This window comes from Megachile rotundata, chromosome 13 (genome assembly GCF_050947335.1).
Source record: "Megachile rotundata isolate GNS110a chromosome 13, iyMegRotu1, whole genome shotgun sequence".
In the NCBI taxonomy this organism is placed as follows: Eukaryota; Metazoa; Arthropoda; class Insecta; order Hymenoptera; family Megachilidae; genus Megachile; species Megachile rotundata.
In genome coordinates this window covers 14,278,018-14,300,695 of record NC_134995.1, presented here as the reverse complement: position 1 = coordinate 14,300,695, position 22,678 = coordinate 14,278,018, and the positions used below count along the sequence as shown (strand labels likewise).

Here is a 22,678-nt window from a genome sequence, read left to right as displayed (position 1 = left end):
TTATCAGTTAATGATTCGTCATCGTCCTCGATCGCTATCAATGGATCTGTTTTGTCTTTACCTATTCGTTAATAATGGATAATTAATTAATTCATTAATTAAATTACACGTTGCTTGGATATGCACATAGAGATATAAAGTCGTTTTTGGTCCCACCTAACTGCAAACGTTATATTCGTACAACTTTGTTTCTTTTTATTTTTTGTTTGTTTTAGCTTATCGTCGCATGGATCGCTTTATATGTATATGCTCGCGCGTATACGTGTACGTGTACGCGCGCGCGCGTATGTGTGTGTGTGTGGGCGTGTGTGCGCGCGTGTGTATGTAGGTGTGTGTCCATGTTGCGAACAACTATTGTTCAACTATCGGTAAAGCTGTCGTTTCTCGAACAAAAAGAAGAAAATTCCTATTTCGCGTATACACATGACAATGTATGTTTCGTTTGCTCATTTCAATTCGCTTTCTGCTATTTTTTCCTTCTTTTCCATTTTCTATCCTTCTCCTTTATCTTTATTTTTTATTATCCTACGTTATCCGATAGTTTCTCCGTTGTTTCGTATTTTCCTACGGAACTCGTGATCGTTCCCATCATGGCAATCAAATAGAAGCGTAAGAAAGGAAAACGGAAAATAGAAGTCACAGCGTGTATGTATTATAATATCAGCAACGTCGCGACCGAAAGTGATATGCCGTTTCGGAAACTTTCTTCCCCGTGCCTTTCGTTCTTACGTTCGAAATGGAATTTTGGTTCTACTTTCGATTTCGTTTGTTCGCGTGTTTCTTAATCATTTTGTTTTTTACTCTTTCTGCTTTTGCACGTTTCCTGACGATCAACGGGTACGTTGCTGTTCATCGAACATCTTTATCGATACACATGTTTACCTGACTATCTGTTTCTTTCCTTTTTTTATATTCTTATGTTCTTTTTTATGTTCTTAAAACAAAAGAAAAACAAATTTTCTTACAACTGGCATTTCTTTACGCTCGTTTTATAATACGCTTAAGTTATCTAATAACATTACTCTCACTAAATACGTCACCGCGCGAGAACGAACACTTTCGGCGACGTCTTCGAGCCTCGATCGTTTCCTTCGATCCTCTCGAAGACGAGTTTAGTTTAACGTCGCTTACGCAGTGCTTTCTCGTTCGCGATAACATTTTTACAGCCAATCGAGATAATTTCGACGAAGGGACCAACAACCCCCGGTGCCGATCCAATTAAACCTAATTCAATCTTTCGTATTAAGGCTAGGTTACGCGAATTTTATTTTACAATTTCTCGCACGAATACTGCTTCATATCAGTCGCATGTTCTTCCGTTAGTCTGGTTGCTCTATTCGACGACGTTTCGCTTATTAGATCTCGCTTGACGCCTTATCCACCGTTCGCTGATCGATAGGAACGTCATTCTTATAACCGATCTTCAATTTCGCTTTCGATGAATTTCTGGCGGATAAGTTGTCAAGTTTAAACGAATTTCAGTCGCGTCAAAAGTGAAATATTTTTGGTAAATTTAGTGGGAAATCGATGGGGAAAAAAACGTCGTCGATTTACAAAAATTTTGATGAGCTTCGAACCAGACCGTACGCGGGTTAATGCCAGTTGTACGCTTCCTCGGAGACGACTAGTAACATTTCGAGGAATCGCGCGTTCTCGCGAGTAAAATTTCAAGCGGAAACTCGCACGGTCAACTATCTAGTTAAAGAAGCTAGGCTTTCGAGCGGAATGTTCACGATTTGTAGAATCACGCGCGATTTCCGTCGCACGAGAACGCGCGGTTTTCCTCTCGTCTCTTCGTCGGCGATTCTCCGAAACGATTGCCTCACGGTTACGCGGAACGCGAGAAGGAATCTTTGCTCCTTCTTTCGCTCGAATCATCTGAATTTGTCCGTTTCTGTGAACCGTGGCAATCGATCGATCGAATGTTCGCGTCGCATCGTTAACACATTTCAAATAGTATAACCTCACAACCATTTTGATAACAATCAATCTTCAACAAAAGAGCGTCCTACTTCAAAGAATCTTTAAAAAATGCGCCAGCCCGCCAATCGACTTCCGTCATTCGTCTGGTTTCAACATACTGCTCACTTTCTTGTTCGTGGTCGTTTAAGCGATATCGGAAGTCGATCTTTGCCGGCCGACGTATCACATGTTTCAAAGCTGCGAACCACATATTTGCGATCTGTTCGTCATTCGTCACTCTCTCGTTCAATCGCGGTTCTCTACAGCGCGACTGAAATAAATGCCCAAAGTATGCCGTGTTAATCTTTCTCTCTCGAGCTTCCGGTCGATCGCGCGCAACAATATCGCGAACTTCCGATACTCGTCGACGGTTATTTCACGTTCGAATCTACGCGCTACGTGTTTGCAGGTCGATAACGTAGAAAAATCTGATCCGCGTTTCTTCTACTTTCTTTCTTTTTTAAAGAATCTACCGTTTCGAGACTATCATGGTCCAAGTAATTAACGATTATCAACGATATCGACCAGTTGTTGGGCACGATCTACCGGATTCCGACTATTCGATTAATCGGACGAATTCCGATCGAGCAACGACGAACGGCGATGGTTTCGAGAATCCAACAATTAGTATCCTTGCCCGCTAGATCCGCAAATCAAACGATCAACAAAAGTAACGTTACTAATTACACGATTTAAAACGACACTCCTAAATCGCGATATCGCTATACAATTCGTTCGATGGCGTACATGCACACGATTTGTACGCGCGTTTCGTTTCATTTGATCGTTGGTTACTCGATCGAAACGTATCGATATACCTTCGCACGCGATACATTGGTCTAAGGATTTATTTTCATCGACAAATGGTTGATCTATCGATGTACGATTGTGTACACGGTCGCGTAATTTTTTCACCCAGTTTAAGTATAGGTACGCGCAAATTTTTCGTGTGTGCGTGTGTGTGTGTGTGTGAGTGTGTATTCGCGTGTACAAGTGTTTTGTAAAAGGTACAGGTGTTGAAGATGCTTCCTCTCGTGATCGATCCCGCTTGTGTTCCTCCAACGAGCTCTCCCGCCTCGTTTCCGCGAAACGGGTTCAAAAAGGAATAAACCTCCGAAACGAAAGAAGGAAAGTGCGAGCTTCCGACCGGCACGATGAAGAGAATATAGAATGGCTGTCTGGTTACGAAGAAAATGGCCGGCTTGATCGCTCGCACTCGGACGTAGGGCAACCGTGGAAAAACTTAAAGCCCCCCTCCCGAGTTTTCGATCGAACGCTACGCCGTTGTTCGATACGTTTATCCTTCGAACAACTCGTGATAGTTAATAATCGTCAACGAGATAGCAAGCGATCGGTACGGGCGCTAAATGCTCGCGCTAAACGTTCGCGCGCCGCACCGTCGCTTACGCGTATTTATCTATATATGTGTGTATGTGTCTCTATGCGTATAAATATATGTATTTACATATATAGACATATAAATACATATGCATATACAGAAGAAGACAGCGCCTACCGCCATAAAAATGACCGATAATCGATATATAATCATCGCGGTGTAAACAATAAATGGCGACACGTATATCGAGAGGTCTCGTTTATTTATAATATATATCTATGTAACGCTTTGGACGCGCCTTAAACTTCCTCCCTTTCGATACGAAACGATAATATATAACTGTAAAATCCATGTGGAATATAAAAAATATTCTCTTGACGTTTCCTACCTAACTATATGAAACACTGCGCTAAGACTGTATACTTCGTTACGAAACGTATATGCGCGCGCGCGCGTCTATGCGTGTACGCGTGTGTACGTGTTTCTCGTGTTTCTCGTGTTTCTCGTGTACGTGTACGTGTAGGTGAGTGTACGCGTTCGTTAACGATCGCGTACGTGTCTCCTGTTTAACGGTATACGAGTGTAGGGTATGCATCTGTTCGCGTGTATTCTGTCAGCTGTTTACGTACGATGAATCGAGAAAAGTGTTATGTTCTAAGAGAGGCGAGGAGTCGACCGTAGTTTCGGATTTCGACGTATACTTTAATCATATCCATTTCGATAACGAGGAATGCATTGGCTGCGAATCGCGCGACTAATTTCGTTGTTCGCGAGCAAAACGAATTCACAAGTACAAGTTACTCGCGAAAGAGAAACGCCGAACCTTTGGTTGCGGCCTCGCCCCGTACGATGGTTTCTTAATTCTACGAAGATATGCCGCTGAACGAAACAGGGCTGAAACAAGGAGAGGTAGGGAGCCAGCGGACAAGGCCAGGGACACCAAGGATAGAAACGTAGAGTCGAAACGGTCGGATACGCGAATGCCGACCGTCAAGGTACGAAGGATATTACTCTTAACGCGTGCAAAAATCTTACTTGCTTGCATTGTATTCGACGAGCGATTACGAGTGACTGGGAGGCAGGTGATCAAGAGGAGAGAGAGAACGAAACTTAACCTGGTCTACGAGTTCTTTAGAGGGTTGGGTGCCAACGGTCGACCGTGAATCGATCGATCCGCGCGTCGGAAATACACTCTGACATACGTATCGTGGAAACTTGGTGTCTCTGCAAACGTGAACTACCTAAGAGATAAGCTTCCGGCGGGATTCAAACGACGCGTCGCTCGAAACACGCCTTTACCTTCGGGCTTTTCGAACGTTTCGTTCCGTGTTTGCTTTACGCTACGAGAACTTTCGAGTAGACCTTTCCTACAGCGGTTCTTCGATAATTTCTCTTAACTTCCTAATCTTCTGTATCCGATATCGCGAAAAATATAACAACGGAATTATCGTTTTTTCTTTTCGAACGCGTTCTACTTCATACCCGAAGTGTTTTCCAACGCATAGGTCGCCGATGGGCAGACGAATCGAGGACGATATCGAAATCGTCTCCGCGTCTTTGGCAATCGGCCGAACACAGCACCGGTAGGCTACTGGCACGCCGTTGCCTGCTCTCGCGAGCACGGTTGCCCATCGCCGACGTAAACGTCGAGAGCGTCGAAACTTTTGATTTGTACGAAAAAAAGCATAGACGAAAAGTTTGTTCGTCGCTCGAAAGAACATGCAGGAAGTCCATCAGCCAGCGAGATCGTGTTTCCGATCGACGAACGTCAAGAGAGCTCGTCACGATTCTTCGCGGACTCGTATGGAGTGTAAGGGCAAGGTGTACCGTTGAAAACTCGACGATGGAGGAAACAGTGTTACGGTTGGAGGATTTAGCAATCGTGTCGTAATCGCAGCATCGTAGCGGCTCGATGTGTACGCGTGTTTCGGTTTACAGAAAGTGACGCGATACGTGTCCTACGCGGTTATATACAAGGTTTGATTTCTATCCGAAGATCGGCAAACACCGCGTCGATGTTTGCCAGATTTATGCCCAGATTAGATTTACGGTCGATTAACGATGGTCTCGCGCGACATCGCCGTTTCGAAACAGCACGGTGGAACGAGCGTCGTCGCGGAATGTCGTCCATGACTCGCCGCGACTCGGAGAAAATCGGGGAAAATACGGATCACGAGTTGCATCGCCGTAAAATTTTTCCGAAAAACGAGCGAAATGTCGGACAGAACGAATCCGTGCGTCATCGATATATCGGTTCTCTCGCGAGTCACGCGATCGTCGCGAAAGCTGGGAAAGTAAAAAAAGGTGTAGCTAAAAAAAAAGAAGTAAGACGGAATGATCGTGGAATGACCGATAAGAACAATCGATTATTTTTTTCTCTCGATCTGGATAGATGCCGAGCAATCGTCGAGTAGCTAACGAAGGTAAGAGTTTGATACTGTCCTTGGGAAAGTCTCTTAAAAAAAGGATTTGAGCGATCAAGATCCATGGAATAACTCGATGAAGAATCTCGAATAATCGGTACTTTGGTATCGATAACACTTTCCTCTTTCTTCTTTCGTTTATCCGCGCGAGTTATTCGAGTGTTTTTCTGCGTTCTCAAGATGTGTAAGTACTTTGAACGAAAAGAAGGAGAAACTAGAAAGCTCTCGAAGAAAAATCCTCGCATTCGTAAAAGAAACTTAACGACGAATGGGAGGTACGAGTGCCTCGAAGGCGCGACAAGAAACGCGAGTAATCTACGATGTAAAAAAAAAAGAAGAAAAGTAACAAGAAACGAAAGGTTACGAATTGCACATGGATTGGTCAGAGAGACTGATGAGTCTCGCGGTATCGATTAAAAAACGTAGATAGTCTATTGTTAAATAAAAGAAAAAGAACATACGTGTTTAAGAAATTAATCATCGTTCGCGCGTTTTTATTCGAAAGTAATCGATAACTTGATAATTACATAACGATGGTAATAATAATAATAATAATAATAATAATAATAATAATAATAATAATAATAATGACGATGATGAGAAATCGTAACGCCGATGATGATAACGATATCGATGTTAACGAACCGCGACGATAATGACAACGACAATGACACGGATAATGATAATGATAAGTACTATATATCGATTAACCTATTAACAAATGCACGATTACGCAGAGGCACACGCGCACCAATATACACACACGTATTCACAAAGGACACGAATCCTTCAAACGCTCTCGAGGTAAACAAAATTCTAAACTAAACAATACCAGTAATAATAATAATAATAATAATAATAATAATATGGATAATATTCGTAACAATAATGACACACTGATAATGCATGCTCGTATGCGCATGTGCCTGTGTGTGTTTTGTTCGCGAAACGCATGCCCATCAAATTCGCCAATATTACCTCCTTTAACAATGGTAGCGCTAATAATAATAATAATAATGACACTTACAAATAGCGATGATGATGATAATAATAATAATAATAATACTAACTCTAATAATATAGCTATCAATAATAATAATAATTATAATAATAATAATAAAAATATTAACCATAATAATCTGAATAGCAATAATAATAATAATAATAATAACAGCAAATAATACGCGCAACTAAATCAATGAGTCTTGTCGTTAGCGCATGCAGCTAAGCGCGAAGAAGCGCTTCTTCGTTACGCGACAATAATCGTCATAATTACAAAAGCTCGCCGGAACAATTAAGTATGCCCTGGTCACGATCGATCGTTCTCGACCGGCAACGCAAAAATATTCTACCGCTAGCCGTTAGCGTATACTTCCGCTTTGTTTTGTCAGTTTGCGAATGGAACCGATGCGGAAAAGGCGACGCAACGTCTTACGCGAATTGGTATTTTCTTAGAGAGCACTAGGCTAAAGTTCGCCATCGGGAAATCGCGACGAATACTCGCCTCTCGTTATATATCCATTCCCCTTATTTTCTCTATTCGCGAGTCTCTCCGTTATTTATAATTTCAGCCCCGAGACGTTCACCCGCGTCTTTTCACAGCCTCGCGGTTCGCGATCGTTCGTCGAACGCTCGCTTCCGTCCGCGCTGCTTCAACGGCGACCACCGACGACGATTATCGGAAAATCTCGCGTTCCCTTTACAATTTCATTCTTGTTTAAGAGCATATAAAAAGTCGTGTGGCACATTGACGGTTGGAATGTTATCATTGTTTCATTAAATTTATAATAAGAATCATAATAATTAATAATAGTAGTAATATAGTACTTTTTTGTGTTATTTATAATATTCTTTTATGTATGTTTAATAATTAATAATAATAATATATATAATATATATATATATACCTTTTCTGTTTAATTAGAGTAGTTTGTTTCCTCTGCACTTATCGTTTATGTTATATTACTTTTTTATTTTCTGTGCTGACTGCGGGTTTTGATTTGAGGGGACATACGCACGGCTCCGAATCTCGAGCGTTTCGATCCGCGATTCTTCCGTTCGTCCCTCGAATTCTCGACGTTCGACCGATCGAATCGAACGGACGAAACGCGTCGCAGATGGACGGAAAACCGAACGATTCTTGTATTTGCATTGCTCTTCGTGGCATCTGCGTTTTGCTCGAATCACTGCTGGATTATGTGAAATGTAGAGATTTAATAGCTGTAATATATATGTATATACACATATATATATATATACATATACATATACAGATATATACATATATATATATGTATATATATTTTGTATAGCTCAAGGGCACGGCGATCGTGGCGAGAGTCGCGAAACGTCTCGCGGATCGCGACGTGGCTTGGCTCAGACAGAGAGAGATGTCTATTGTTGCTGCTGCTGCTGCTGCTGTTTGTGTGTTGTTGCCGGGTTGTATTGTTCTCGGTGCCCGGGCGAGTATGCAACCCGCGGCACTCGGCTACGGGAGTACGATCGGACGTTTTAGCGATGCTACGGCTCGAACACGAAGAAGAAGGATTTCTCGCGCATCGCGACGAATATCTTCGATCTTCGCTTCGCTAGATGTTCATTTGAACCGTGCAACGTCCGTCACGAGCGTGTCCCGCTTTCAAACTGCAAGGAGACGACTGGTATCGGGAGGCTGCGATATCTGTTGTAGCTGTATGTAGTAGTAGTAGTAGTAGTAGTAGTAATAGTAGTAGTAGTAGTAGTAATAGTAGTAGTAGTAGTAGTAGTAGTAGTAGAAAGCAGACTGCGTGTACTGTTTAATATTGCTGGTGTTTTCGTTTAGCGTGTCACCGAGTGTGCGTGTGTGATCGAAAATGTGGCAGGTGAATTTGTCAAAGAGCGTTTGCCATAGGTTGTCCGGAGGAGGGGTTTATTTGTTCCAATGGATGGATGACGGCGATCTGTCCGATATATGGGATTGTTTGGTGCGGAGGAGGGATGGAGCATTCAGGGATTTTCTTTTTTGTTTCATTTTATCCTTAGATTCGATTGGATTCGTAGTTTCTCTTTTCCCCTTAACTACCTGTTTAGCATTCGAACGGTTACTTTAAACGTTAAAAAGTTTTGTAACGTATCGGAACACGCGCCTGGCCTCGCCGAATTCGACAGGACGCGCGTCGCCTCGAGCGGAAACGTTGTCTCCGAAGATACGAATAGGAAGAACGAACGACGTTGAACGGGTCTCCTTTTCTTTTATTCTCTATTTTTTTTTTTCACTTTTTTTTCTTATTTTTTTCATTTTCGTATACGTAACGCAACCTCGGGAAGCGTGTCTTTTGATTGATTCACCGACAGTCCAGCGTACTTGGTCCGTAACTAGTTGGTCGTACTTTGCACTGGCGGCGCGAGTGTTTCGGAATGATTTTGGTACAGATAGGTTCGATCGAAGCACAGAGATCCGTCACCGTCGTCAACGTCGGTTCGACCGATCGTTTTCTCTACGAAGATCTTTTTCGCGGTAACCTCGGCCGAGAAACGATTCGTTCGAGCAGTCTCTTGCCGCTTCCGAGACAACGTTGGACCACCCTTGGCCGGTCGTACGGCGAAGCCGGGCTCACGCGACGACGGTATATTCGACGAACGAAAAAAGGAACGAAACAACGCGATATTAGAAACAACTAAAGCACCAAACTACGAGAGCACTAGCTGGTGCCAGCTTACGTAGTACCAGCGCCATTTTATCTAACCATTTACGCTACTAGTCGTAAAAGCGTAGGCTTAGCCGGTGCCGAATCCGCGTCGCCCCCGATCTGGTCCACCACCCTCGCGGAAATGAGATCCGCGACCGACGAGGACGCATCGCTCTTTGCCGCGACGCGACGCGACGCAACGCAACGTCGACTCAGTTCGCTCCCTTAAACCTCGAGAATAGGAACATGAGAAAGTAATTTCGACTCGTGTATGGAACAAGAAGTAATTGTACTTTAAAGAATACATCACCTTTTTCTTCTTTTCTTTTTTTCTTTCTTTTGGATGGACGAATATAATAATATATATTTATTTATGTATATATAAATCTTTGCTCGACGAACTTCGTTCTCACCCGTTGCCTCGCTAACGCCGAATCACGCGACACGAAATTACCTCGGACAAGACAAACGACAGATTTTCTTCTGATTTCTTTTTCTTTTCTTTCGCGCGTCGACGAATCGACGAATAAATCGATCGATCGATCGACGCCGAGAAAATCCGTACACAATATTCGATAAATGTTCAACGAAGCTAGTCGTTTCAGACATCTCGCGTGAACTCCGAGCAAGACAAACCGTCGCGCTGCTACCCGCTCGCGAATGAAAAGAGAAGAGCCGTTGAAAGGCTGGCAGCGAGAACGGATGATTTCGCGTTCGTTCCCAGCTGTCGCGAGAGAGCTCTGCAAAGAAAAATCGCTGTCAGTCGCAATACGAGGAGGGTCCGCGATTCGGGCTGATGTCGGAGGCGTGGTCGAGCACCGGCTTTCACCGTCTTTTGCCATTCTCGCTGCTCGAATTTTCCGATTGTTTCTTTTCTTTATTCTTTTTGTGGTTTTTTTTTTCTTTTTTTTTCGTCGTAATATCTCTAACTACCTATCTATTTATCTTCTTCGGCAGACGCGTCGATCGCGCGGACTCACCGATGCGTTCGATCGACGCGCGACCGCGTCAGAAGTATATTCGTAACGTTACCGGTGTCGTGCCGGACGTCGAATCGACTCGTTTCTTGAACACAAATCGGCAAGTTCGCGTATACGAATCCACGAGGAAAGTAAAAACGTCTTTCCGTGCTTTCGAGTCATTGCATGACTAGAGCCTACAAACTCGTTAAAGCCAATTAGAAAAGGTACCGTAAGTTTTACGCCGACCACGAGAAACACCGTCTCCGATCGTTCCTCCGCTAACTTTACACATTTTTCACCGTCGCTCCAGCGAATCGAAGCTTTTCTCGATTTTCGTCGGGTCATTAAAGCACAGTATCGTCCTCGAAACTGGCAAACCGTTGTTCTCGAGCTTCTTGGCGGTTCGTAAACGCGTCAACGATCGTCTCTCTCGTCTTTTCCTATTCGGAATTCCGAGGCGAACGAACGGGACGAGAACATGAACTCGTACCAGCTACGGAAACGACGCGGTGTTCGACGTCGCGCGATAATTTACGGAAATTCGTGAGAAAAACCTCGCAAACGTTCGAGAACGGTCAAAACGGCGTATCGTTCATCGTCGTCGAATCGACGTCGGCATCTTATGTGTTTGTATACGAATGTAAATGTCCCGTGTGTTCTCTTGTACGTGTACGTGTGTAACGCGTGTCTGTACGTGTACTCTATACGTGAACGACAGGCCAGCTCTTCGTTGATCACGAAAATCCCAACATTCGAGAATGCGTGAATTGAAAATAGAATTTAAAAAACGGTAACCTAACGCGTAACAGTTCGTTTTCTTCGCTTTCCTTTGACGCTTGTTTAACGCGTGTAAATGTATGGAATTGCGTGTTAGTCGATGTCGAGGAACGTGTTACTTCGTGTCAACGAGGGTGTGTGTGTGTGTGTGTTCGTGTATGAACGTGTTGTTGGCGTATAGTGTAGGTGTACCTAATTGCACTTATTCGACAAAACGGAACGTAAAAGTGAACGCAAGATGGCGGTTGGACGGCCCTGGAACGTGTACGGAGGTAATATACTTTTAAAATTTAGTTTTCTTTAAAGTCGCCCATCTCGTTTCCAGCCTTCCCCCGTGCCCCGCTCACCGCCTTCCCACTTCTACCGAGATAACCCCCAACCTTCGAACTAAAGCTCCAGTTTGCTGCTACGGGTATTAACATTCGTCGTTCGTTCTGCTGCGAGTCATAAAAACGTAACGTCGAAACTTAGGCACAATTTGGAACTGTTTAGACCATTTCTATATAACCCCACCCCGGCCAAAATTCGCGCGCACGCTGCTCGAGAAAACCGTACGTCCATCGATAGATTTAGCTTTTCTTTTACGCTTTAACGCCGAAAGGATAATCGAATCTTTCCGAAAATAGTTTTCGAACGAAAAGTCATCGAACCGTTTTTTGCGTCCAGTTTTCTATCGCGGCGAAAGCGCGAACATCCCCCTACGCCCTTCGCGAACTGTACCAAAACGTGACGATGCTCTGTGAGGTAGCTGACATTGAGCCGTTTCAGGGCCAATCGGACCAAATCTTCCAGTTTTTTTTTTCTCGTTTTTGGAAATTCGACGCGGCACAAAAATTCTTCTCCTCGTATACGACCATCGAACGTACAATTATCGATAAATACGATATTTTTTTTTTTCGTTTCTCGAGATAAAGCGGCGTTATAAATAGAAAAGGAACGAAAGAAAAACAGGAATCTTTGGAGCCGACTTTCCGAGCGATTTGCCCGCCATCTTGGTCCCATCTGACCACCGGTGTGGATAAACGTAATATCTCGCGATCTCGCATCTCTCATATTTGTTTCATTTTTTGCTTTCTTTCTTTCTTTCATTCATTACTTTTGTTTGTTTGTTTCTTTGTTCATATTTCATTATTTTTTCTTTTTGTTTGTTTGTTGGCTTTCGACCTGCTCTCCCTTTCTAACTCGTCATTTTGTCTCCGCACACCGTAATTACAATAGTATTTGTTTTTCTTTCTCATTATATCCGTAATCTTACACATATACACTAGCTGGTTACAATAATTTGTGAAAAATATACATCAAAATTTTGTTACTTTTTACATCACAGATACTTTAATATAATATATCTTCTTTGAATTCTTAAAGATTTCTTTTTTTTCCTCCCCGTTTTCGACCAATCCGTCTCTCACCGGATGGTTTTCTAGCGTATCGCCCGCGACGTGTAGGGAGACGACCGGATATTTGCCAACGAAGGCTACTTTGCATCTAAACCGTAGATTTTGAAGAGAACGAATTTTACGAAGGTGCACCGTCAAGTATTCGATTTGACTCGGGTCGATTCGTTTCTCGCGAATTCGAACCTTCGTTCGAGCAGCGTCCCGCCGTCTCCCTCGAAGAAAGGAACCGAAGAAAAAACGAGAAAAAGAACGGAAATCGACACTTGTTTATCCTACAGTCGCGTTGGCAACGATATCTGCCCTAGCCTAACCTCGTCGCTAATACTCTTCGCGAATCTCTACGTTCTCGTTTAAAAAAGAATAGAAAAACGAAAAGACCACGAAATTTCGATAATCGAGAATATATTTCTTAGAACCGTAACAACGACCAACCAATGGACAGCTTCTTTTTCTCTCCGATAATGTTTAGAATCACAGAACGTTATCCAATTTTTGTTCGTCTCTCGCGCGGGAAATATTCCGGCGGAAAAACGTCGAGAGGCGTAGTTTTTTTCAATGACGCCTCGCGTCGAACGAGACATGGAAATTCCTTCGGCCGGAAACGAAACGTGCCGTGCTCGTAACGCGAAATCGCTGCGGCAGACACGTTGACGCGACTGTGTGTTGTCATTGGGAAATCATTATACGGCAGCCTCGTTAATTACGCCGTTAGCGCCGATCGTCCCAATTGTCACGACCCAATCGTCCCGTATTCAGCGAACGCGAACGAGACTCGTAGTACTCGCGTGCCTAATTTGTGCAGAAGCCGAGGCTGTCGTCGTCCAACCAGAAATATCCTCGCTCTTTTCTCTCTTTATCTTCCTCGGATAAACAGACCAAATTACTTTTGATTATCCTTCTTGTCGCCTGTAAACTTTCGAAAGATTATTGTGCGTTCAAGCATCTAATCGAACCGTACAAAAATTTCTAAACGAACTCGACGAAGAAATCGAGCAAGTTTCGCGACGGTGGATCGACGACGACTGCGTTCGACTCCCGATATTTTTAATGGACGCACGCGGAACGTCGCGACGTATACCTTTGTAACCGTAATTCAATTAACGACAATCATAATGTACGCACGTTTTACAATCATCCGCACGATAAATATTCATTTTCCACATCTAACGATAAATCTTTCGGGGTAAGAGGGGTACTTATCGGGACACTTTCTTTCGTCTATCCCGGGTAAATTTCGGGCAGAAAAAGGCTGGTGAAGGAAGGGAAGGGGGCACAGGACAATGTTTGAAACGAGTGTAAGAAATATTCGTTCTTTCATTTTTCCCTTGTTTCGATCGGTGTGGTGCCTGCCTGGTGAACGTTTTGAAAAAAAGGTTACGCTTCCTTTCGAGATGTCGGGTAATCGAAGATCGCTTTCGCGAGTTCGTGTGGTCGGTTCGTTTCGAGGAGATTTATGGGGGAGAAGGGGTTAAGGGCGATGAGCGATCAAAAAGGAGGGAAGGTCAACGGACACAGGAATAGAAGGAAGGTTTAAATTTACGTTTACACACAATCATGATTAGTGCTTGCATTTCGCTTGTGTTTCTGCTGTTCAGCAATTTCATTTTAGTTTGCTTTCTTTAATCCTAACGAGACCTTAATGTTTACACTCAATTTACTCGATTTTTAATCTTGTTCTCCGACGCGCTTCTTTCGCGCGGTTGGATTTCGCATCCTTGTTCTTTCTTCCCTATAGAGTCAGCTCGCTTCTTGTTAATTCACGGTTTTTTTGCTTTAAGTTTACGGGTAAATTTCTTTAAGTTTAGTTTCCAAAAAACACCGAGAGAGAGATAGTTAGCCTTGCTTACACGATTTTATTTGTATTATTATTATACTTTTTTTGTTTACTTCTTTATCGTAAGATATAATCTTTTTATGCGTTAATAAGGAATTTTTGCGTATTTTTTTCGTTTTTTTTTTTAAACACCGAACATACATGCCTTATACTTTATGTACAGCCTAGAGTCTTTCAGTCGTTACTTTGTTTCAAAGAGAGTCATGAGATAAATGCGTGAATTATCCTTTCGTTTCCTCTGTCCTCGTCCTTTCGTTTTTCCTATTTTTTTTTTCATTTTTTTTTTCTTCGTTTGCTTTAGAATCGACTCGACGAATCCTACGCGTCGAGCGAGAAAGGCGCGAGCGGTGCGCGTCGCGGATCTTTCTCGTTCGACTCGTTCTTCTTTTTAACGTTTTTCGCATTTTTTCTTTTTTCTTCCTTTTATCATCCCTTCTATGATCGGCTAACGAATCGTACTGCCTCGAATCTCGAATCTGTCGATTTCGTCGGTTTCGTCGTTTTCGTCTTGGTCCAACAACGTTCTCCCGGCTCACGAATACTACAGCTAGCGAAACGACGAAATCGCAACCACGCTGTTAAGACGTGTTCACCTACGTAGTCAAGGATCTCCTCCTGTCGTAATAACGGAACTGTATGATCGAATAATACGAGAAGATACCTCGATAGTCGCGCGCACGACGCTCATGGACAATCTGCGAAAAAATTAGTCAAAAGAGGAGGGGACTGGCGTTCATCGCGTCGTCGTCAGAAAAATCCTTTTCCCTCTGATCCGATCGATCTCGATGATCGTATCTAACCTTTTCGTTCGTTTTTTCGCAAAAATTAGAGAACATCCTAGACACGCTAACGTCGTCGTCGAAACGATCGATAAAAGCTTTAAAAATTCGTGTAATCCCTGAAAAAAGTACGAGCGAACGATCTAACGTGCTTTGCCTCCGATTGGTCGGACTCGTTCGATATACCTCGAAGAACTTGATGGCTCGAATTAGCCGATTTTCGACTCGTTAGGATTTCGTCTAATTTCCACCTAGTTTTCTCGTCGCCAAGAGGAAAACACGCACCGTCGTGAAAAATGCGCGGTGAATTGAACGAGGAAGAAACACGGCAGGTGGTGTTCGATAACCGAACAATCGAGCGAATCGAGTGAATGTTTTCCTCGCGAAGAAGAAATGCTACGAACGCGGCTGCTAATAGTTTGCTTCGATTTTGTGTTTCTTCTACGAGATAGAAAAATTGCATTCGTATCAAAACGTGTAGGCGTTGCCGCGCTTAAGAAAAATTTTGCACTTCGGTAACCGAGTCGAGAGCAAGCGCGCGCCTATAATGTATACGGTGATCCCGTTTATAGGTGAAAATTTCTCGCCAAACATTCGCCGTTGCTTTCGCCGTAGGTACCCTCGAGTTCCGCGACGGGGAACAGGATCTTCGTCGACGAACAAGTCGAGACGGGAAGAAAGACTTTCACGAGGGTTCGCACAATTTTCTGCAATTCTTAGAACGCGTCTCTCTGTCCGAAGAAAAAAAAAGAACCGTCCAACTCGAATTCCTCCTCGACGAAGAACCCTCTTCGTTTTCTGAATTTCCTTTTCGAGAAAGAAGATAAAAAAGACAGAAATAGCAAGTTTTCTTTACCCCCTGTTTTCTCCCTCCTTCGTCCCCCCCTATTCGTTTCTACCGAACGCCAGCCTCGAAATAACCGAGATTAGAGAAATATTGTCGCCTCGTGAAAAAACGCCACCTATACGCGCGCCAACAAAAGTCTTGGCTCGTTCTCGTTTTCGCACACGTTCGTAATGACCAAAAATATATATGTGTGTGTATATATATATAATATATCATTCCTTATATAATTATGTTGCTCCTTACGAGTTAAGTAATGTTAGTAGTAGGTAATAAGTTTTGCGTTAGGTAGCTTTTACATCGACAGAGGAAAATATACGTTGTTGCAATTAGTCGGCAATTTGTTCTCCAGTGTTCTGCCCTCGTGTTCGAAAAGTGTTTTTAGCGGCCAACGTTGTCGCGCGCGTAATCAGCCGGGAAACCCCGCGGAAAATTCATCGCGCGCTCCTCCTTTTACCCAACGTGTATCTTTCCTACGGATGCGTGCACGTGCGGACTGGTGTTTACGTACGTGCTGCTTTCGCGCTTGTGTATGTGTATGTTCTGTATATGTGTGTTCATGTATACGTGTATGTACGCGAATTTTTAACATGAACATCGCCACGGATCATCGTCTTTACGACGACGTCGCGGTTATCCATGCACCATCGCGTGTCTTCGTGTAAATGTTCGTGTACGAGTTTTGTACAATAACATCGCATCGTGTCTCGTTTCCGTTTCTCGCGTTCTGTTCGAATCGAAATATCGCCATAGTCGAAAAAAGGTTCCGGTACGACCTACCGTCAGCTGGACGGTGATCGACGCCCGGATACGTGTAACTGGTGGAATAGCAGTGGGTTCATGGATGGTTGGATAGCGTATACGCATATTTTTTTGTGTTTCGTTATTCGTTTCTCTTTTCTTTGCTTTTCTCTCTCGTTTCCTCGACGCTTCCTATGCGTTGAACTTGCCTCGCGACGTTCGAGGGGCTTCCGGATAGAAAGGGCAGGGTCAGGCTAGGGCCACTACCACGTTCGTGCCACGTTTCGCGTTTCGTCGAAACGTCCCTCCCTCTTCGTCCTACGCGGCCAACACGGACGGCGATGCACTCGCCTTTCGTGACCTTCTCTCCAGGAAAACGGTCGCGTTCGCTTTCACGAATCGACGGGATCCGTGCCGCTCCATTTCCGGTTCTTTGTTTGGCAACGACTGCCGACGGTGCGGCGTTCACGAGAAACCACCGATTATCGGGTATGTCCGCGGAAAAGGAGGAAAACGCGAAACGTGCAAACTCCGAAAGCGAAGGGGAGAGATAGGTCGACGCGCGGGACTTAGTACATACTGCCGTCCGTAGCGTGGCGATGCGTAAAACATCGCGGCATCGGGCGGGAATCGGCTCGCCGTATTCTAACGAATCGTTCGCCATACTCTTGTTATTTTATACTTTATTGATCAACGATACCGACTTTTTTTCCTACTGCTCAACGGAGTCTTCCATAGTGATCACGGGGCCGCGCTGCTCCGCCGATTGTTGGCTGTTGGTCTGCTCGCCGGACCTGTTGCTTCCGGTACCGTAGCCCCGCTGCAGCTGCACAACCAGTCCGCTCACTGCACCGTATTCCTTCGGCTGTTGCTGCTGTTGTGGCTGCTGCTGCTGCTGCTGTTGTTGTTGTTGTTGTTGTTGCTGCGGTTGCTGCTGCTGTTGCTGTTGCGGTTGTTGCGGCTGTTGTTGCTGCTGCTGCTGCTGCAGCTGAGTCTTCTGGCTCGAATGATCTACTATAAGCTTACTATCACAGGCACTTTTTTTGTCAGTTGATACGGAGTAGAGATTGTGTAAGTCCGGGTAATGATTCGGCTGCTGCTGCTGCTGTGGCGGCTGTTGAATTGTTAGAGTCTTTCTATCGCGATCCTCCTGTCCACCGTTGTGAACTTCGCTCTCCTTGCTGCTACGATCGATCCTCGAATCACGCGCACTGTCCTCGTCCCTGCTGCCGGTCCTCGACACGGACAGCGGAGTCGGCGGCGACGCGAGTCGATCGGTGGCGTCGTCGGTACGACCCCGTTCCGACGGCGACGGGCTAAGGTCGACGGTGGGTACGCGTTCCGGTCTCTCCGGGACTGATCTAGCCGCAGTCGATGGTCCCCTGTAACTCTCGTCCTCGCTGCTTTCCTGACCCAACCTCGGCACCGGCGTTCTCCTCGAGTTCCGGCACAGCTGATCGATCAACGCTTTGCTCCTCATCGCTTCCGGCAGTTGCTGAGGCGAGGAAGTTTGCTGCTGTTGCTGTGGTTGCTGCTGCTGCTGCTGCTGCTGCTGTTGCTGTTGTTGATGGTTTCTCGACTCGGTCATCGTTCGCTGGTCCCTTGGAATGCCCGTCTCGAGACTCGACCTGATCAAATTGTCCAAAAAACTACCGTTCGCACCCGAACCGTCGTACAAACTTTCCGACACTTCGCGCGGCGTCTTCGTCATTGGCGTAGCGCGAGAATTCGAGGTACCCGGCGATTCCGTGGTTGCAGCGGCCACGCCGATTCCGTCCCGGTCCCGTTGTTGTTGCTGCTGCTGTTGCTGCTGCTGCACCATAGTCGCGTTCCTCTGCTGCTCTTGCAAGCCGCGAATCCTGCTGGACGCGAAGTACTGTTCCGGCAGGATCGTTGGTACGTTCGCCGCACCCGCCATGAACGGGCTCGGCATGAACGGTGTCGGACTCCAAAAGTTGAACGGCGCGAACGGCAAGTGGGGCATACCTTCCATGAATGGTGGCATTTTCAGCCCGTTCGGGCCTGGTATACCGGTCGGCGGCGTGAAAGGTTTCTGCGGTTTTAATTGCGGCTTCTTGTCGACTGTGCCGGGTCGTATGTTCGCCGCTGCCGCGGCCGCCGCGGCCACCGCGGAGGTCGCGGGGTCTTTCGTCTTGTCGTCCGATTGCTTCTGGTCCCTGAAAGAACGAACGATAACGCGAGTAAGCCTAATGTACCGGGCAAATATCGACGGGACGAACGTACCTCTTTCTTGGCCTCATCAGGTGCCGTTCCTTCACTTTGTACTCGAGGGTGGAATGCGGCACCCCGTAATAGCTGCCCGCGCGATGCACGCTCATTTCACCCCTTTGAACCGCGCGTACCGCCTCGACCAGACTGTCCCTGTCGTAGTTTCTGTACTTGCCGCGTTTCGGCCTGGTTCCCTTGCCACCGGTGGCGGGTTTCTGTTTGTTCGGATCTTGAGACTGCTGCGTCTTCGGTTGCGCCTGGGCCGGCGAAGGTTGCGCGGTCGGTTGAGGTGGCGTGTATCGACCCCTCTTGAACGGATTCGGGTCCGTCATCATCGTTTGCTGCGACACCCCCGCTGTTTGGCATCCAGGAATACCCGCCGTCCCCACCGACTGACCCTCTTGGAACTTGACGCTGATACTCTTCGCGATGACGTCGCGGAAATTCACCGCTACCGTTTTCCCCACCAACGAGTTGGTCGGGCTACTGGTGCCGGAAAAGGCCGGGCTGGCCCTCTCGAGGAGACCGGGACTCGAGCCGGCAGCCGCGGCCGCGAAACTTTGCGCGAACGCGGCCGATGTCGGTTCGCCGTTCTTGCTGGAACATCCGGGCGTGCTCGCGGGCTTGTAGGACGGAATCTTCAGAATCGCTCTGCCTTGAGCGCTGTCGCTCGCCTCTTCCTCGATGCTAGGATTGAAATCGTCGTTGGTGATCGGACCGCGTTGCTGCTGTTGTTGCTGCGGCTGCGATTGCGACTGCGATTGCGCCTGCGCTTGCGAGTGCGATTGGTGGTGATGAAGCTGCTGATGCGGTAGCTGCGACTGGTCCCCGTTTACGCTCTTGTTTAGCCTCTTGTCTTCGCTCATCAACCGTCTCATCACCTCCGGAATGCGATAGTCTTGCGTTTCCATGCCTACGACAGATAAGCGTATCCTTTGCTTTCAAACATTTCGTCGTTTCTTGCGAGGGCCGCGCGCGTTTATCTCAAAGCCGGATTAGCCCGAGAGAACCGTTTACGAAGTTAAGCGAAGTTCCGTTCGGTAGGTGGAAAAAGGTGTCGGCGACCCGTCGACCCGTCGACCGGTGGCTTCTATCGATTTCCGAAGACCTACCGGCTCATAATATACTTTTCGACTTTCGTCTTGGCCCTTTGGCGTAGACTAGTTGCTCGCTCGGCGAACCGAACGACCCAACGTCTGTGTCTGTCGGAAATAACCCAAATCCCTTGCTTCGACGAACGCGGACGCGAACGTTCGTGTGCCTAATATACTCGTAGGTCGGTGCGCTCGAAATTCCATCGAACTAATTTCGAATCGGTCGCTGGATAAAAAAACGCGATTCTTCTTACCTTTGAATGGCGCAGCCGCTGCGAGCATCTTCTGTATGTACGGACCGATGTTCGCGTGTTCGAGCCCAGGCCATTCGCCTCCGGTCTCGTGTCCTCGTTGGAGCAAGGTTCTCAAAGAATCCCCGCCGCTACCTTCCAGGGCGGAGAACCTGACGAGATCTTCCAAGGACAACAGTGGTTTCAGCAAAGCTTTCTCCACTTCCTTCTCCTCTTCGGCTCCGGACAGTTCCTTGTCGTCCACCTGTCAAGAATATCATGTTTTCTAGCGTTTTCTGCACACCCTAAGCGCGAACATAGATTCGAGTATGAATTATTGGTAGCAATGCCCTCTCGAAGAAGGTCATCTTCGTCACCGGGTTACGTCTTCGTCGAGAGGCACTTCTATTTTGTACGCGTGTACGTGTGTGTACGTATACACTCGTGTCTGTGTTGTTGTAATCGTGTTTGTTGTCCGAGTAATTTCTCTTTCGTCGAATGCGAAATGACCAAGCGTCATGCAGGGAACTTGTCAGCAAGATTTGCTCGCTAAAAAGCGTTACTAGATACGTACAAAAAAAAAACAAACAAAAAAAAAAAATAAAAATAAACTGTTCGGAAAAAGAAAATGTACTTTCCTCTCCATAATCGTGACCACTTTCTGCACGAACGGAAAGAGAAAGGCAAGGTCGAAAATTGAGAACCAGCTCGGAAACGTTTGACTCTCCAACGAGCCAAAATCAGACCGTCGCTACACACCGACACTTACCTCGCAGAAATTATTCAAAGTACATGCATTCGAGTCGTAAGAGAATAAAAAAAAAGGAACAACCGAAACTAAACTACCCGCGCTTCTTCTAGCGACACCAGCTGGAACGTCTTTAAAAGGAATTTGTCCGGTACAGCTTCGAGAAAAGCCACGCCACGCCTAAGCATGCCTCGCTAAAACGCAGTCGTGTGAAAATGATATTAGGGCGTGTACGTTGAACTAACGCAGTCTCGTAAAAAAAGAGAGAAAAAAAAAGAAAAGTATCGATGCAATTTCCTAACATTCCATCGGGATCGGTGTTGAAGCACGATCGTCGCGTCGGTCTAAACACATCGAGGATGCACAGTGTGTCGAGGTTCAACAAGCGTACTGGTGACAACGGAATTCGAAGGGTTTGTTAGCCCGACGAGAACAAACACAACAAAAAGAGACAAAATGAAACGACTCGCCCGATCTAAGATGAATTTTGCTCTCGATCGTTCCGCAAAACTTACCTCGAGTCTTGCAACCTCGCCAAGACCAAGCGGCCACGTGTTAAACTACAAAAATAGTGAGACAAAGGAAACAAAGAGTTAAACAGCCCATGCAAAGAAAACATTCGACGCTACTGAACATCACGGTAACCGACGAGAAACCGCGTGAACCGACGTTTTCTTTCTCGTTATCGAGACACCCGAATCAACGATTATCCTCTCCTCTTGTACGCCGTTCTTTTTTCATTCACTTTCACGTCGAGGAAGAAAAACGAACGCTCGAACGACGCCAAAACAAGCTGATACGTTCGGTTCACGCGAATTCTACGATCACCGTGGCAGAGGTATGTTTTGGGGAAGCTCCATTCGTTCTTCCTAACCAAAACCACATTTAGATACAAATGGGCGGTATCTATTCGTGAGTCGATTATCGAGAACCATTTTTTCCTTCTTCGCGTTGTATGTCCCTCATCGACCCCCCTTTTATCGTCTTTGGATGCGTCATACGTTGTTCGAGGAAAATCGCGTTCACAGGCATTTCTTTTATCAACGACATCGTGTTTTCCTCGAATTACTCGATAATTTACGATCAATCACGATCGGACTAGTAACCAACCTGAATACGATCGTTTCGAAACGAACGTGTAAAATTACAGTAGATTCTCGTTACATCGCCACCGAGCCCGGTATGCGTGAAAATACGCGCGAGAATGGCGATACAACGACAGCCTATACGTATGCCGTACTATAGAGAGGTAAAAATAAAAAGGTTTATCGGAAATGCTAAAGACTGAACCGCGTAGACGAAGTATGTATAACGTGAGATTCCTAGTCGTCGCTGAAACGATCTCTGACTGCGACAGGTGCCAGAAGAAGCATGGTTTCGAATCGTGGTATTTCCTCCACGTTTCTCGCCTTCCCGAATAAACTATCATCTCGTGTCTCGGTCTTTGCCAATTCTCAATTCTCTGACGGAGAACGTGCGTCTCCGATAAGTATCGTTGGATATCGTTAATCGGAACACGTTATCGTATCGTCGTCGATAACATCGTCGCGTTTCTTCTCTCTTTCGCTTTCTCTCTGTTCCTCTCGCACCCGCACTCGCGCACGCACACACGCTCTCTCTCTCGATTTTCTTTTGTTCTGTCCCCAAAACC

At 45.7% G+C, this 22,678-nt stretch overlaps 1 protein-coding gene across 7 annotated transcripts in view; it reads right to left on the bottom strand.

Moving 5' to 3' along the window:
• The window catches only part of Eip93F (Ecdysone-induced protein 93F), a 77,865-nt gene that overhangs the window by 3,800 nt on the left and 51,387 nt on the right, over positions 1-22,678 (bottom strand). For 5 of the 7 annotated variants that reach the window (XM_076539341.1, XM_076539347.1, XM_076539344.1 and 2 more), the window contains 3 exons: positions 20,304-20,544; positions 18,971-19,868; positions 175-18,903 (listed from right to left, as the gene is read on the bottom strand). In XM_076539341.1, the coding sequence (XP_076395456.1) occupies positions 17,439-18,903; positions 18,971-19,868; positions 20,304-20,544 (2,604 nt within the window). In that variant the 3' untranslated portion in view covers positions 175-17,438. Of the gene's footprint in view, positions 1-174; positions 18,904-18,970; positions 19,869-20,303; positions 20,545-22,678 lie in introns of those variants that run through there. The other 2 variants (XM_076539342.1, XM_076539343.1) reach the window with 2 other exon arrangements.